This window comes from Malurus melanocephalus, unplaced genomic scaffold, assembly GCF_030028575.1.
Source record: "Malurus melanocephalus ecotype Western Australia unplaced genomic scaffold, MMel_1.1 scaffold_41, whole genome shotgun sequence".
NCBI classification, from domain to species: Eukaryota; Metazoa; Chordata; class Aves; order Passeriformes; family Maluridae; genus Malurus; species Malurus melanocephalus.
In genome coordinates this window covers 1345317-1363166 of record NW_026623273.1, presented here as the reverse complement: position 1 = coordinate 1363166, position 17850 = coordinate 1345317, and the positions used below count along the sequence as shown (strand labels likewise).

The 17850-nt window shown below is 34.8% G+C and overlaps 1 protein-coding gene across 1 annotated transcript in view; it reads right to left on the bottom strand.

Moving 5' to 3' along the window:
• The window catches only part of WDR70 (WD repeat domain 70), a 124976-nt gene that overhangs the window by 75569 nt on the left and 31557 nt on the right, over positions 1 to 17850 (bottom strand). Inside the window, exons 5-8 of the mRNA XM_057364689.1 lie at positions 17499 to 17558; positions 12006 to 12139; positions 6708 to 6861; positions 5280 to 5356 (exon numbers count right to left, since the gene is read on the bottom strand). Coding sequence (XP_057220672.1) covers positions 5280 to 5356; positions 6708 to 6861; positions 12006 to 12139; positions 17499 to 17558 — 425 coding nt within the window. The remainder of the gene's footprint in view (positions 1 to 5279; positions 5357 to 6707; positions 6862 to 12005; positions 12140 to 17498; positions 17559 to 17850) is intronic.

The following is a 17850-nucleotide window of genomic DNA, read 5'->3' as shown; positions in this document are numbered from 1 at the left end:
TACTGGGAGTTACATGTATCCACTAACAATTGCGTAAGTGGACATGAATTTATACAAGTTAAGAGGAGTTTTCAGACTTATTCTATAACTGCTGGGTCTAGGCTCTGGCTCATTTCAGTGTGCAAGCTGACCAGCTTCTGTTTCTCTCATATAGGAYTCTGAAGGAACTGTGTCATTTTCTTATGTCCTTTTCCCTGGGTTCAGCATTGTGTCCTTGAACAGTCATACAAAAAGCACTGAGACTCCCTGGTGGTAACCCATATATCTGCAGTCTGAAGTAATAAATTTACAAACAGCCTAATAACTACACATTAGAACATGCTATCATCAAAACTTATTTCTAGGATTTTTTTGCTATGTATACCATATTTGAACATCATATATAAATTATAAGAAACAGATAATCTCTCAAAATATTTCATTTACCACAGCAATTCTAAGAGCCTTCATYTGAATTGCTTTTTAGTTCAGACTACTACTACAGCCTTAGTGACCCAGGTTCAGAAAAAACTGTGACATACATATTATGTTTGTCACAAGACGAACTCTAAGTGGGTATTTGAGTGATAGCAGGTTTAACATAAAAAGAAATATGTATTTAAAGTACGTGACATACAGTAGAACATATTTAAATTTGACACCACACACTTAAAAGTTTACTGTTCTATGTCATGTCCAACACAGATTAAAACGGGCAAAAAGGGAAGACGTTCAGCCTTCCTTTATATCTATTAAGCGCATCCCTGTTTTCATCTTTCCACATCCACACAGGATGACCCTTTGAAGGGTCCCATTTTGGTGTTTAGTGTCAGGTGTATAATTTGCCCATGCCAGTTGCGGCAGCTCCTTTTCTCAATGTGAGGATTAAATCTCAACTTGTAGACACACAGACAGTATCACATTCCCTCTTATAAGTTTCAGAGCAGTCACTGTYCTTCAATCTATTTATTTGTACATCAATGTCTAGTAAAAATTTTAGTACAAAACCATCAAGAATCTACTGCAAAATGTCCAGAGCTTGTCTTCACTGTAGACAAGATCAGCAGTACACTGCTGGGATTTAAAAAGAGTATATGTTTGCACCTTTTCCTCTGATGTGCAATACTCTAAAGCTTTACATTTCTCGTCTCACAAGTAGAGATGGTCTTGATAAAGCATCAGAGAGAGTAACATGTCAAGGACTCTGAATGCCAAAGCATTCAGTGTATAATGTCAGGGATGTCAAAATTGGGTACAGGCAGGTCTCCTGCCCTGTAAGATGACTGATTCAGCGTTGGGAGACTTTATTATTTTTTTTATTTAAAATTACAAACTTTTATACCCAAAATCTCTATGTACCAGCCACATAAAGCTAAACTGGGCTTTGTCTTACCATCTTCATTGAGAGAGAAGATCTCACAAACAGTTAACTTACAAGCATGAATACCACACAACCTGGAATATAAAACCACCATGAAAGCACTGTATCTTGAGAGAATCCACACACTACATTTTCAACAGTAATGCAGCATGCAATTATATTTTAATTATTTACTGTCACTGAATAACACAAAGACATAAGGAACATCTTACTACATTTGATAACAGGTTCAATCAGCCCCATATTCAGTATTTGATCATAGCAGCAATGATGCTGATGAAGTCTGGTTATTACAGTTCATTCTCTTTCATTCCCCCTTACTATCCACAACTGTCATATATGTGGTATTATAACACCTATTGTGTTTCCTATCTGCTTATGAGTCCTTCTWAACATGAATTTTTCTCATCCCTTTTTAAACTTGTCTCCATGATCYTCTGTGACAACACATTCTAGAATAAGTCTGAAGAGCACCCACATTTTTTTTTCTTTTGTTAGTTCTAAACTTAACTACACCCACTTTCAAGAAATAAGTTTGGAAGGGGTTTTGGAAAGCAACAGTTTCRCCTTCAGTTCACCTACCATCTTGAACATTTTACAAACTTTGGTCGSATACTACCCCTACTTAGACCCCTCCTCCCTAGAACAAAGACTGCCAGTTTTTWGGTCTGACCAGACAAGCTCACAGACTCCAAAGCTCAAGTTTTCCTGTAATTATTTTGTTTTCTTTGCATGCAACATAAATTCTCACACAGGCTCTTGAACAGTTTCATTATTTCCGCCACCATTTCATTAAGTGGAAATCTACTGGCTCAAAAAAAAGCCAGCTTTACAAATCAATGAAATAAAGTTGTTCAACACATAAGGGTCAGGTAATAGTACTGGACTAAATGTAAAAATATCAGACTGACAGATAGACATAGTTGCAATATTCAATGACATCTATAATTCATGCTATGCAAGATGAAGAATAACACAGTATTAAATGAAAAAAAATCCGGTTTCTAGAATGCTTGGTACAAATTGAATTTTTAAAYTGCATTTACTTAAAATTCAGAAAATCTGTTTCTTTAAGCATAAACAAACAAAAGTTTTCAATTAAAGAAAGAAATGGTCTGTATTAGAAGACATAAACTCTCTACCTTGACACCCAAGCACTCYTATGCTACTCTCCCAAATAAAATGCTTGCTGAGAACACCATATTAAAGCAATTTTACAGACGTTATTTTTCTTCATTCAAAAACAACCACCAAAAATAAGTCAGAAATTCACATGACACTGGTTATAATGGTTGGTGTAACTCTAACAATTGCTGTCATTTAGAATCATTAAGGTTGGAAAAGATGTTGAAGATCATCAAGTTCAACCATTAACCTAACACTGCCAGGTCCCCCACAAAACCATATCCCTAATCACTTCCAGAATGGCAATTCCACCCCTTCCCCTGCCTGTTCCAGCAYCTGACCACCCTTTCAAAGGAAGAAATTTTTCCTAATTTCCAATCTAAACCTACCTTGATGCAATTTGTGACCCATTTTCTTTTGCCCTGTCCCTTKTTACCTGGAAGAAGACATGGATTGACACTTGGCCACACCCTCCTTTCAGGGAGTTCTAGAGAGTGATAAGGTCCCCTCTGAGTGTTCTCCAGACTTAAACAACCCCAGGTCTCTCAGCTGCCCCTCATCAGACTTGTCCTCCAAATTTACTAATGGAACATACATTTCCAAAGGTGTGCGACTCACTAATTCACCTTTACACAACTTGGTTAATGAAAAGAACATTAAGATCTTTATTATTCCTTGAATTAATTAGAGCTCACTAGACACTGCTATAATTACAGGCTCTTCCCTACTCAGACACCTGTTTACTTAGTTCAGCAGGCTCAGTGTGAGTCAGCAGTGCCCAGACAGCCCCAAGGACAAACGTTATCCTGGAGMACCGAACATGGCACAATCAGCCCAGAGAGGGGATGGATCCTCTGGGCCCAGCCTAGGGGCAGCCTCTCTGTGGGCTCTGCAGGTGGGGAAGGATGTGAAGGTCCTTGAATGTGTCCCAWGGAGGCAAACRAAGTGATGAGAGGGCTGGAAGCAATTTCCTGTAAGGAGAAGCTGAGGACTTTGGGCTTGTCCAGTTTGGAGAAAGGGAGGCTGAKATGYGACCCCACTGCTCTCTGCAGCTTCCTGAGGAGGGGAAGGGCACAGAGAGGCCCTGAGCTCTCCTCCCTGGCATCCAGGGACAGGACACATGGGAATGGTTCAATGCTATGCCAGAAGTTCAGATGGGACACTCAGGCATTTCTTTACTGAGAAGGTGGTCCCAGACTGACACCGGGTTCCTGGCGATATAGCTGATTGGTCAACGTCCTTAACAACAGGCTTTATTTAACTTCTGGACAGCCCTGAACTGATCAGACAGTTGGATGATTGCTGTAGGTCCCTTCCAACTGGAACTATTTTCAATTCTTGTTCACAGCTTCAGTCTTAATTACTGACTAAAATTTGGAGACCTTTTAGTTTCTATTATTATATTTCACAGATGGAATACTGTCTTCAAGCCCTGTGGGGCAAATTAAACAATCCAAATTGTTTCTTTTCACAAGACATGTCCAAATCCTGGAAAGATCTGTCATTAGCATGAAGCAAATTGCAACGGGTTTAAAATACTTCTCTTGTAATTTCAGCCATGTAGTGTCTGTGAAAATGCAATTATGCAGCCATTTGTAGTAGTGTTTATTTGGTTTTCTCTTACTTATCCAGACCATTTTAATTCACAGCATCAAGCATGTAGTGAATCCATTTTTGGTATATTAGTTAAAGACTTGCTTAGACAGGAGAAATTACTCAATCTTCATAATTCATAGTATCTTAATTCATTTCCCATGATCCACAAACTGTTCAACCTAGTAAAGAAACCCTACTAATGTCATTCATCATAATGAATGAACTGCATTAAAAATATCAACAAACTGCTTAAAGTATTGATTCTAGCATATAACAACAATTCCTACTATGGAAGACCTTTTTCTCTACAACCTGGAACAATATACAGCATGCTTAACTGTATTTTTATAACTTAATTTCTTCAAAAAACACAATGTAGTGTTTAGGGTTTTTTTTTTCCTTTTGACAGTCTTATCAGAAACTGTGAATTTTCGTATTAAAATAATATTTTCATCTACCCATGTGTTAAATCAGAAAGTCAGACCCTTTTGGGAGAAAAAACCCCAAACCATGYTGTTCAAATTGATAATTTAAGTCTTCTTTTTACAGTGGACCACTTCACAGACACATTAGTGAGGAAATTCAATCCTTATTGTCACTCTGGAGTAAAGCAGATTGCATATTTGAAACATTATTAAAAAAATCATCCATGAACTTGCTACCAACAGCTGCAGTAACTTAATTAATAAAGATGCCATGTGACATTTTGCCATTTGATTCTAATCACAAAGATCAAGACTGAAGCCACAAAGTAATTTCTAACAGTCTCTYTGACACTTGTCAAACAACATTCATCAATATTCTGTTACACCTAATGTGAAACTTGCAATCCTCAATCCTCCTACTGAATTCAGTTACGTTGAGTCTCTACACAGGAATTATTCCATTCCAAAGGAACACTGYGTAAAGTTAAATTTTGTCCAAGAATATTTGTAAAAACATTAACCAAAATGTTTCATGAAATATCATCTAAAATAATTTTAATTTACAGAAATAAAATAATACAAACAAAATACTTTTATTATCTAGAGGCAAAATAAATACAGTATTTGCTTCCAAATCTCACCTAACATTGTCCTAAGCACTTATTAAAGATTAAGAAGAACGATATTTAAAGCAAATTAAGGCACAGTACTAAAACACAAAAGCTAAACAAGCCTCTCAAAAAACATGGACAAAGATAGACCACTATACTTACCCATCATTAGAACATGTCAAAAATTCTTCTTTTATCTTTGGATGCCAACATCCTGAATTGAGCATCGCTGTGTGACCCTAAAGAAATAAAGACAGAGGTCTTACAAGGCCTTGTAAGCTATCTTTCTAGGTTTTACAACTTTACTCCAAACCCTTCAAGCATAATCACACGAAACCTGAGGGACAAATCAGACTCTTTGGACCCTTCTGACTGACATCACTTTGATGTAACAGACTGTATGCACTCTACCCATTTCACCCTTGCTTGCTTTAATTGCTGAATTAGAAAAACCCTAACATGCTTCTACAGTTTTTTTTTTTTCCTTTCAGAAAATGGCATAGAATCACACTTCTTTTTTTCTTGGGAGAACTGTAAGGCGGAGAAAAGATGAAACAACAGACATCAATAGCGTGCCACACAAACTTTTTCAAGCTACAGAAAAATAACAGGAGTAACAGTAACAACCAGGGTGATACAATACATATACGCAATGTCAATCTACACTAGACAAAGATCCTGTTGGAGAAAACTGAGGAAACAGAATTTAAGATCTAAGACAGGTTTAACCTCAGATGAGTTTTCCATAGAATACTAAAGCTGCAAACTGACCAGTTGTTTCCTTTCTTTAAGACTCAAAAAAAACCAGAAGGTGTTTTATGGAAAGTAAGCAATTGCCATTATGGTGACTATGAATATAACTACATTACTGGCCTATCTATTGCCCAGTTGGCTTTGCTTCTTTAAAGCGCAGACACACACTCGTTGACGATGTTCAAAGAGAAATTTGGAAACTAATTCTGCAATACTGGAACGACTTCAGTTTGCTTTAAGCACAAATAAGGAGAGAAATACTCAAAAGTAAATGAGGCAATATAACAAATATTTTAGCATTTTGCTGTTGGACCACAATACACTGGAATTCCAGACATTTACAAGAGAAAGAAAACCTAAATTATTTTTAAGCAAACAAGAACCAAAGCAGATGTTATTTGATGGTTTTATATATGAATCACTAGCCAAAAGAAATAGTCATCCGACAAGAACATCTTTAGGCAAAACAGCATTTAGCTTAGTTATTTGGCAATATACTTTACAAGCAATAAATAAATCAACTTTATCATCAGATTGAGCATTAGATTTTACCATTAGTTTTTAGGCTTCAGCTATTTGAAAAACTGACTTGAATTTAAATCATCTAAGTACATAGAACCATTGTCAAAATTTGTGGAAATGCACAAGGGCAAAATGGTCAAAACACAACCGTTGTTAAAGTCCTTCAAAACTATGAATGAACCGTGCTCCATTTGCATTTTTAACTATCATTAAATATATACACATTGCTGCTTATTAGTCTTACACTCACAGCATGCAAGTAAACAATCAACCACTTCCAGCCCCTGCCTTGGAAGCTCCAACCTCTGACTTTACCTTGGTGTTTGTCATATCCACAATGTACTGGTCTCCCTTTATGCACTCCATTACTGGGAAGCCATCCCTGTCAAGAACTTTTGCCTGAGAGTTACCAGAGACAACAAGAATGACATCTCCTGTGCTGCTATACTGTAAAGACTTGATTTGGTGACTATAAAGAAAAGAAACAAGAAAGAAAGAAAAAAAAAAAAAAGGATGATTAAAACATTTCAATTAACATTCCTGTAAACCGACACTAAAAAAAAGTGTCAATGGTGAGAAATCATATTGCAGAAATAGACCCACATAACTCCTATATTAAAGAGGTGGGGGGCAGAAAATCTCATACTAATGGATTGAAGTTTTTTATCCATTGTGTGTATGTGTATCGCACATGTCACCTTCTTTCAACCACACACAGCTCATCAAATCCGTCAAATATCATTTCTGGCAAACATATTTTTTTAAGAATGCTATTATAATGTCAATGGAAAAATAGTATGTGTCAAATTTAACTACCCAGAGCTGAAAATTCTTTTACATATTTTCAAAAGTAAAATGTGGAATTACAGTAATATGTAAATTACTATAAAATCATGTTGCAGTCATACATAAAACTTCATTGTACCTTGCACACCAGGATATTAGTCATAGGTCAGCATTGTTGCATCTTTTTCTATGGTAGGGGATTTAATTTCATCAAATTCAAAGTTAAATATACCATGAGCCCTGGAAACATGACAGTAGATCATAATCTGTCTAGTCTACTATGTCTTAGGTGACTCTTCATTTGTTTTAACAGTGTTCTCACATACATGCTGTAGTGGCTGTGAAAACCTGGGGCAGAAAGCATGGAATAGTATCAAGATGACAAAAATGAACTGGAAATGGAAAGTTGACTGATGAATGAGAAGCCCATTTCCAGCCTCAGCTTATTTTCAGCATCTTGCTTTTTGAACAAATTTCACAGCTCTTGCTGTATCGGAAGCAGATATCCCTTTGATCCCCTATACTCCATTACAAGAATAGCAAAGATTGCAAAGCATTCTGCCCACTTCACACCTGTCAGAATTTATATCCTGGCACATTAACAAAATGTGCACAGTAACATTACTTTATACTACAACTCGGAATTGAGATTAACGTCAAGTACAGGACCAGAATTCATTTTCCAGCTACATTTGGATTGCCATGGTATCCAAAGTATCTGCAAAGAAACATTTTCCTTTTGCTTAAAAACATGACCATGTGCAATCAAATTCTACCACCTTTCAGAAACTACTTTTTAACACTATTACCCATCAGCAAAATTAACACTCAGATGAGCAACAAAACTAACTGTGCAACTCGTAACTTAGTATTTCAAGATTTCAGCTCTTATTCAGTAGTGACTACATATAATTGTTCAGCAGTATCTATTAACTGTTAAATCTGTCGTCGAACCATGAGATACTACATGAAACACTTAAAACATCATAATACTTATTTTAGAAGTTCTGCATTGATCATAGTAATGTAAACTAAGCATAAGTTCTTACTCAAAAAATGTTTGGCATAACTGATTACATTATAATTCTGACGCCAAAAATTGCTTTAAGCACTCTATTATGTAACACAAACTGGCAGCCAAATTGGACTGAGTATTATAAACTGATTTTTAATAGAAAGGAGACACTCAAATCTTGGAATTTCTTACACAGATCACAGTCAGTGTCTGAAAAAACACCCTGATCCTCAAGAGTAAAAATTAATACTTCCTCAGAAGAGAACGTAGCCAGCTACATTAAGCTCAGAGGAAACACTGAAAGAAATTACAAGGAAACCAACAAGTGAAATAATATCTAAGTCTAGAATATTTTCTGCAGACAGCTGACAAATCTAGACTAAAGGATACGTCAGATTCAGCTTTTGCAGAACAAACATATCTTAGGAATTAAAAATCTTTTCTCAGTTGTACTTTCAAGTGCTCTTGCCCAATCACATGATTCATACAAAGCTCAAAATATAGCACAGTTCCACCTGATTACTGTACACAGAATGAAGTTCTTATTAGGTTTTATTTCTCATACTCTAATGCTGAAATTGCCAAAAGAAAATAGCCAACATCTCTAAAGCACAGCTTCATGTTTTACACTTATCACAGTTCAAATGTAAGAATAAAAAGTTAAACATTTAAATACAGATGAAAATATGATTTTCACTTGATGCATGTCTCATGCATGAAGAGGATCTGACCACTAGGTAAGAGCAAACCACTCAGAAGTAAAATCTGATTTCTGAAAGAATACACAATCCATAAAGACCCACAGAGGCTGCTGAAAACAAATCCTGTTTTCAGACACTGAAATAAAATAACAGACATTGATACCACTAACACAGCACTGTCCATAATTCAAACAATGTTGTCTCATTGCTTCTTAGTATTTCTGTATCAGTACATGGGAACAAACTTTGCTTTCATCTAAAAATTTCTTCCAGTAAGCAAAAGCAACTGATTTTACAGCACCTAGCACAATGGATCATAACCAGTAATTTATCAAATCAGTCATGTGAAAAAACTAGTTTGAGAGACAAGATTTACCTAAAAGGAAAAATAAACCTTTACCTAAACAGAAAAATAAAAACCCCACACCTTCTTGATTTCACAATATGACTTGCAAAATCATGTCTAAAAATTGCTTCTATAAGTAGAGTATTTGCAAAGCCCCAGAAGTTACCACTTTTCCAATGTTTACTGGAATATGACCAAGAGTGAGGCTTTGCAAAGGCAGTTCTTTAAGTAAATACTTTTGGTTCTATTAATGTTACAGCAAAAGTCTTGGGAAAATTACAAAAAGAGTTCCTTTTAAAAGCATTAATGCAAGCAATTTTGGCTTAAAGCTTCCAAATGGGCACAGCACTTTGTAACAGGACCTGAACAGAGCTATATAGGTAGGTAGAATCATGACACGAACATTTTCACATGTAATAGTTTTGCCTAAACTTGCTTTCGGCCTTAACACCAAAGTATGGCTTGAATGTACTAGCATTTTGTTAGGCTGGGGTTTTWTTTTAACTTTACATCACAAATCCAAGGAGAAATTAACAGAGTAACCTGATATTATGCTACAAAATGGAGGCATGACAATACAGAATTGATCTCAGGCTCCTTCATTTTTAAAATGAAATTAAATTTATGACTCCAGATCTGGATTTCTGCTAACACCTAATGTATCCACACCAGAACTCCTCAAAATTCTTTGAAATTCAAGTCTGTGAATGCTAATAGCCCTTGCAATAAACTTCAGAGTGAAAAAAGTAATATAAGAACATACAGACACCTGGACGTAAGTTATATAATATTCCACATAGTGTTCACCAGCTTGTCTCAATGTCAGCATAAAAGAACTTGAAGTACAATCTTTTTACCAGATACAAAAATAGTTTCAGTTTTATGTTTACAAAAGATACACAAGTTGTATTTGCATAATAATTTTTTCAATCCCCAAAATTTGTTCATGAGACTTGCAATATAAGTGCCATTTCCATACTTCATGCCAGTCAAGTTTATTTTAATATTATTTCATGTTTATGTTTTAAGTACTTTATTTATACCACATCATACTCAAACCACAAGTATTTCCCAAAGAACATTTATATAAAAATACTTGTGACATCCTTGCAACACACTAAATGAACCCTCTCAGGAATAACAAATACTTTAAGGTTATTTTTTACCATTAATTTTTTGCCAAAAGGAGCTTACCAATTTATCTGCAAGCTACCCCTGAAACAGAACATTAACATACAGTCTACTTGTGATTTTTATAAAACATTTGTGTTTTATACCGTTATTAGCAAGTACTGCTAAATTTGAATGTAGTCTTCTGCTCAACTTGAAAATGCTTCATTAAAATAATTCCCTACCGTGGGATTAAAGACTGTCAGCTCTTTCTGCYCAGTTATGACAGAAAAAGGACAATACCATTTATATCCTGCTAACTAACTATGTAAATGAAACTCACACCAGAAAAGTCTGAATGTCACTTTACATTTCCAAACTTTTATTTATTTATTCCCAAGTGGCATATTTGGTTAATTATGTTTTCAAAGTAAATGTGCCATTTTTCAGCTTATTATTAGAAGTCAAGGTCTGTCAAAGAGATTTGAATTGCACAATGCATTAAAGCACATGTTTTATTTTTCTGATATTTCACACTTCAGAACAGTAGAATCCCCTTCTATTTTGCTTCTCTTCAGGATAACAACCCTAATCTTTTCTCATCTTTCATTAGCTGTATTTTTGACATCTAGTCAGTTACAGACATTCTAACCTCCCAAACTGACCAGAACTCAGCTGTAGTTTTTTAAGATAGCAATGATAAAAACAGACATTATAAGTACTATTACTCCATGTATGATAAACTTCAATTCCTCTTTTAGGCATACCAAAGTATTTCRTAAGCTGTGCCACATAAGTTAGACATCAGAATGTACCTTGCTAAAACCACTGAGTTTTGTTTGAGGCAATGTATTTTTTGGAAAGCTCAGTGTGCCCAATTGTTGAAGGAGTTCTGTATTCCAGTTCTCTAGAATAATTAAATGAACTTAAATCACTTAATTTATAAATTACCATTGAACAATATGGATAGTATGGAAACAACTCTTTAAAAATTCTTCCCACATTTTCTTTTCAATTTGCATATACAAAAATATAGAATTAAAGAATATTTTTTTCTTTAAGAAAGATTGTATTTCACACTATGCTGCTATTCAGTGATCACTGGAATGCAAAAGACCAGTGCTTCCTGAAACAGAGGACGTCATGAAAATTAAATAAATCACCTTTCCCTTCTGGGGAAAGGATCTGGGTGATCCTGGCAGCAACTAGAGAGGCTCTCCACAAAGAAGTCAATTGTTTTAACTTTCCACAAAGAAGTCAACTTTTTTAACAATTGTTTTAATTGTTTTAACAATTGTTTTAACTTTAACTTTCTCTTCTTAATTGATTTCATATAAGCGGAGTACATATAGAAAGTGTATTCTATTCATTTCAGTTATGACTATGAAAGTCAATGTCTCTTTGAGAGGTTCATTGATTTTCTGATGTGATATTAACAATTGCATCTGCAAATGAATGCACCTGTAGTTTTCTAAAAGGGGAAAATAATGCAAGTCACTGTAAAAAGCAGGAAAATAAATAAGCAGACAAGTTCTTACGTTCATATTCCTTGGTATTCAAAAGCYTTTTAAACAAGCTGTCTTAGGAGGCTTTTGAATATTTCAACAGAAGCTTAACATGGAACATTAAGTGCAAAAGGCAATCTTCATGCCTACCATTCACAAGGCTGGAGTGACCGAAAAGCTTGGAGAGAAGCATCCATTCCAGCAAAATCCCAAAATTTTACATCATAGTCATATCCACCAGTTATCAAACGGGCACCTGAAGGATCCAACCCYAAAGCAGAAACCTGTRCAGAAAAAAAAAAAMCCCAACATAATCATTCAAGCGTTTTAATTTTTTTTTTTACAATTCTTCAGGGTCTCTCCAAAACATAAAATGCTACTAAAGTAAAGAAAAAACAAATGTATGCCTCAAACAACCCAGTGCACTGGTTTCTTACTAAAATGTCTTAGCTATATTTTCATTTTAAAATTTCACTACCTTGAATRAAGTTTGAAACCTTGGAAAGAGAAGGAAGAATGGAAGTCAAAATTACATAGTTTGAATAAGCTACTGAAGATAACTGAAAAAAAAAGCAATTTACAGTGTTTACTTTCTAATCACCTCAAATCTTAGCTAGGTTCTGTTTCAATGAAGAAAACTGTACTCTAGATTTCTACCAAAGTACAATCAGTATTTCCAGCAAGTTAACAAAATGGCATTTAACATCTACCAGTTTAAGACCCTAAGTTTATCCAAGACAGCTCATGTGCATATACACATTGCTTTGTTAAATTTCTCTTCTGAAAAAAATTGGAAGAATAAAATATGCTGTAAACTTGACTTYGTTTTTTAAACCACAGATTTTAAAAAGATACTATCATAACAAAACAAATCAAAATACCTTCTCAAAATCCATTTCTTTTATATACAAAATCAGCTGCTCAGAGCTATTCAAAATTTTGTGGAAAGAACATTAATGCTTATTACTCTCATGTATATTCTCATATCATAGGTCAAGCAAAATGGGATTTTTACTGAAAATCTATTTTGATTCTCTTTGAAGAATGGTAATGTCCTACAATACAATAAACAGCATTTCATATTCTAAAATAAACAGAAACATTCCAATCACCACATGGAGAAATGAGATAACAGAAGGCATTTCACTGGAAATTATATAAAATAATTATATAAAATAATTATATAAAATAATTATATAAAATTATTTACCTTCAAAATTATTTCTTTTGCTTCCTCATTTGTGAAAATATTGTATTTACTGCTATGATTTTAAGTATTAATAAAAGATTAGCTAGACAATGTGCTTAATTAATTTACATACCAAGAGATTCTCAAAAATTGAGTCATGTACATAAGAGGGTGTTGAAAAGTTGTGTCAAAAAATATAAAACATGAGTATTTTTAGAATCACTCAAAATTATAYCTAACCTGAAATGTTAAAATGCCTGAAGAAGTTTTCATTAAAAGATAAAACTCTTAAGGAATTCATACTTAGATTTTAATGGAGACCATGGAGACCTAGACTATAACCAGCAGATTACTTTCAACCATTGGACAAAAACATAGGTCATCCTGCATTTATAAGACAGATAATCATCAGATTGGAAAGTCCTTTCAGTAAGAAGGAAGTCTCCAACACAATAAAGTAGTAGTAGTAGTAGTAGTAGTAGTAGTAGTAGCAGTAGCAGTAGTAGTAGTAGTAGTAGTAGTAGTAGTAGTAGTAGTAGTAAGAATAATGATAAGGATGATGATAACAATAATAATAATAATAATAATAATAATAATAATAATGATAATAATAATAATAATAATAATAATAATAATAATAATAATAATAATAATAATAATAATAATGTTTTATAAAAAGCCTGGAAAGGCATTTGAAGAAATAAGCCAGAAAATTCTGAAGGAAAAATAGTAATATTATGTTTCACCAAGAATATTAAGACTTATATGAAACCACGTAAGAAAAAAAACAGATCAAACTAAAAAAAATGTGTACAGAATAAAACACAGAAAAGCCTTCATTTCTAAGTGGAGGGCAACACCTGAGAAGTGTGTCATGACTACAGGTTAGCAGCACTGAATGTCTTCAAGGAAAAAAAATCTCGGGRGAATAACTTACAGGTGTCTAAATCAGTTTTAAAAATTCTAGATATGGATGYATAAAAATGACAATAATTTGCACATCAAGATGCTTACCTGCAGTATCTTCTTTACACATATACATGAAAAGTACTGACAGCCACTATGATTTAAAGCAGACACATAAAAATACCACCAAAAAAACCTGTCTCAAAGATATATCAGTCTACTACTGTACTTTTTTTCCAAAGCTTTAGTATATATCTATATACACTGTGTTATGGAGACTTTTGAAACTTATGTAAACTGTTGAATAGTTCCCACAGAAAAAGCTTTAAAACATGGAAACAAGCTCATGGAAAAAAGTAAACTACAGAAAACAATTRTCCCAATAAAAACAGCATATATGAATGAAACTTATTCTTTAAGATGGACAATTTGCTTTCCTAGAATTTAGATCTCCTTGCATGAAATAGACTGGGCTTTTGAGGTTTCTTTTTCCAGTTTCATGTAGAAAGAATTACTTATCTATTCCTTATTTTATCAAAGACTCATTTCTAGTCATCTTCCCCTTTAGGTTCCCGCTCCTACAGCTCTGTGCTTCTTAAACAACACCTCCTAARGCAGGAACAGGCAATACCCAAATGCTGGAAATCAAGCAGATGAGGCAGAAGGCCAGCTTGGCTCAGCAGAGATCTTTTCTTGGAAATAAGGTAAAAAAGAACGGTGTATGCCTAGTGGAAGCATGGTCAGGTGACAGGGGAAGAATACAGAGATGTTGCTTTTTACTGCAGGGAGAAAATCCGTGCAGCCAAAACTCAACCAGAGTTGAAGATGCTCAAAACTGTGGGGAAAGAACAGAGACTTCCTTTTCAAATCCGTTAATGGTTAAAGGCAGTATAGCAATAACATCAGCTCATACCAAGATGAGGACGGGCACATCACAAAGGACAGAGATAAAGCAAGTAAGTTTAAAGTTTTCTTTGTCTCTGTCCTCTGATGGACCAAGAGAGTCTCAGCAGAGGCTCAGAGGCTCTGAGCTGAAAGACAATGACTGTGAGAATGCTCAGTTCCCAGCTTGTCCTGAAATTGTGCAGGATCTGCTCCTTCAGATTGATCCCTACAAATCTATGGAGACTGATGAAATTTGTCTTGAGAATCATCAAAAAGCTGCTGGTGTCATTGGAAACCCTCTTTTGGTGATTTTCAAGCAGTCTTGGGAATCCAGAGAGGTCCCAGCTAGCTGGAATCTGGCAAACCTTGTCCCAGTTTTCAAGAAGGGCAAGGAGGACAATGTAGACATTGGTCACTACCAGCTTGGCTTTGTGAGGCAAAAGCTTATCAAACCTGATTTCCTATAATGACAAAGGTAAGCCATCTAGTTAATCCAAAGGAAGCCAGCTGATGCGAACTTTCTGGATATAAGTAAAGCTTTTGATATTCTCTCTCTGGATAAAATGTATTAGGAAAAGATTCTTCACCCACAGGGTGGTTAGGCACTGGAAAAGGCTCCCCATGGAAGTGGACACAGCATCTAACAGAGTTCCACAAGCTTGGACCACACTCTTGGGCACATGGTGTGACTCTCAGGGATGGTGCTGTGCAGGAGTTGGACTCGATCTCTGCGGGTCCCTTTTAAACTCACATAATTCCGTGGTTTTGAATGCAGGTACCTCGCAGTATGTCAAACACATAACACTCTAGCACAACTGTCAGAAAACAGTATTTCCAAGAAAACCAAGATGTGGCAGAAAGGATGGTCCTATTCACCYGGCAACTGACTCCTCCTTAACCTAAATGACCTGATTTAATTCAGAGGTATTCACCTGCAGAAATATTTTCAGATGTGTAACATCTTAGGTGTTTCAAAAAAGAATATGCCCCCCTTTTACAAATTAAATGGAAATTCTGAACCCTTKCCATTTCATTCCTGATTTCTGGCATGCAGGAAAACTGGGCATCTCCAGATTAATCAGAACACTCTAGTGTTCTGTTCAGTAACTTCTATAGGAGGGAGCAATTGTGATACAAGACATTAAAAAGCATAGATTACACATTCTTTCTTATACCTACTTATATATCAAAAGTACCATGAGAAAAAWATATATATATGAAGTTTCTTTGGGAACAGTAATTCCTCTTACACTGTACAAGCAAGACAACTGGGAAATTAATCAGGTTTCTGGAAAGACTCTCCAGCTTGGGAAATCTTTTCTGAGATTTCTCAGCTGCACAGGAATAGAGTCATCATCAAATCCACATTCATTTGATTGAAGAGGTACAGATGGGAAATATAAGTTTAGCTGAAATACAGTATGCTGTATGAACATAATGAGAAGATTGTATTTAAAAACATTGGAGCAAAACACCAAAATCAAGATATGATGTTGCTCACATCCTTATGTTTCTAAGGTCATGGGTAAGGGGTTTCACTGTACTAAAACAAACAAAAAAAAAAAACTCAAAAAGATAGCCCGTTTAGAAGAGAGTTTTTTTCCAATTACATGCTTCATTTATTGCATCCAGGCTAATCCAACTGTGCTATATATATCCCATATTATAATTCACCTCTGTTCCAGGTGATGACAGCTGCATTCTCCTATAGTCAAAATATCTCAGAAGTCTTCCACTTTACAAGGCCATTCAGTCAGAAAAACTATGTGTTTATTCCTTAAGAAACCATGAAATATTTACTGGTTTAATATAGAGAAAAATAAACCAAAAAAATTTACCTAACAAGGTTTGTWAGGACATGTCCTCAAGAAACATACCGCAGAAGCAGATACTGTCACATGTAAAATGGGAAACTGATTTGCATTAGTACTCTAGTCTGCAAAACCTAGTATTCATGAAATTAATACACAGTTGCATGCACTGTGTATAGAAAAATCCACCCCATTTTGTTTAATGTAATGTAATGTAATGTAATGTAATGCAGTGTAATGCATCTTTTAGAGGTTTTTGATCAATCAGCCCATAAAAGCAATTGAATTTGTATTGGAAGGTGTGATTACAGAGAGATAGAAACATCTAGAGCAAACAAAAAATTGTGGTTCCAATTGTGGATTGTGGTTCTTTAAAAGAACAAAKGAGCAATATTTGAGGTAAAATCTAGAAAAGATGTAGTCAAAGACAAGGATGAACAAGATTTCAAAAAATTGAGAATGGTATACAAAAGGTAATAAAAGATTGATTAAAAAGCTGCAAAGAAGTTGCTGGCAGTAACATTCTTTAAATCCATGACCAAATAAAGGTCAAGATTAGACCTTTCTAACACGTCTACCTATTAGGAAGATCTAGCCTAGAAGAGGAAATCTAAGAGTTACAGAGAGCAAACTTGATGACAATGAGACTACAAATGAGTCAAATGGAGACATATTTAAGTTATTAGAAGAAGTCAAAGAGGTGATCCTGAAACAGTAAGAAAAGAGACCACCTAAATAACAAATAAAGGAAAAAAATCCTTGAACTTTAGCTGACAAGTATTTGTTAACTTATTTCACAGATGGACACAGTTCTAGAAAAACACGAAGGGTTGAAAACGTGTTATCACTTACTGTCTTCGTTCCATGTTGGAGTGTAATTTCATGAGAATCCGGAATTTTCTTGATAGGGTTCTGGAAAAGAAGAAAATTCACTCTGTGAAAGTAGTGCTATCACCAAAAAAAACCACACTAATGCAATGTGTATGTAAAAGTAAGAAAGGTTTCTGTCACACCAGTTGCAACATGAGGAGGAGAAATGAGAAAATCATGAAGCAGAGACAAATTTCACATTTTTATTTTCATGGATATATTCCCAAAAAATAGGATGAATAATTGGTTTAAAAATATTTCATTATCTTAAGACAAAAACAGGAAAATACTTTTTTTTTTCTCTTTGGAAGACATTAATTCACACAGTAAGAAA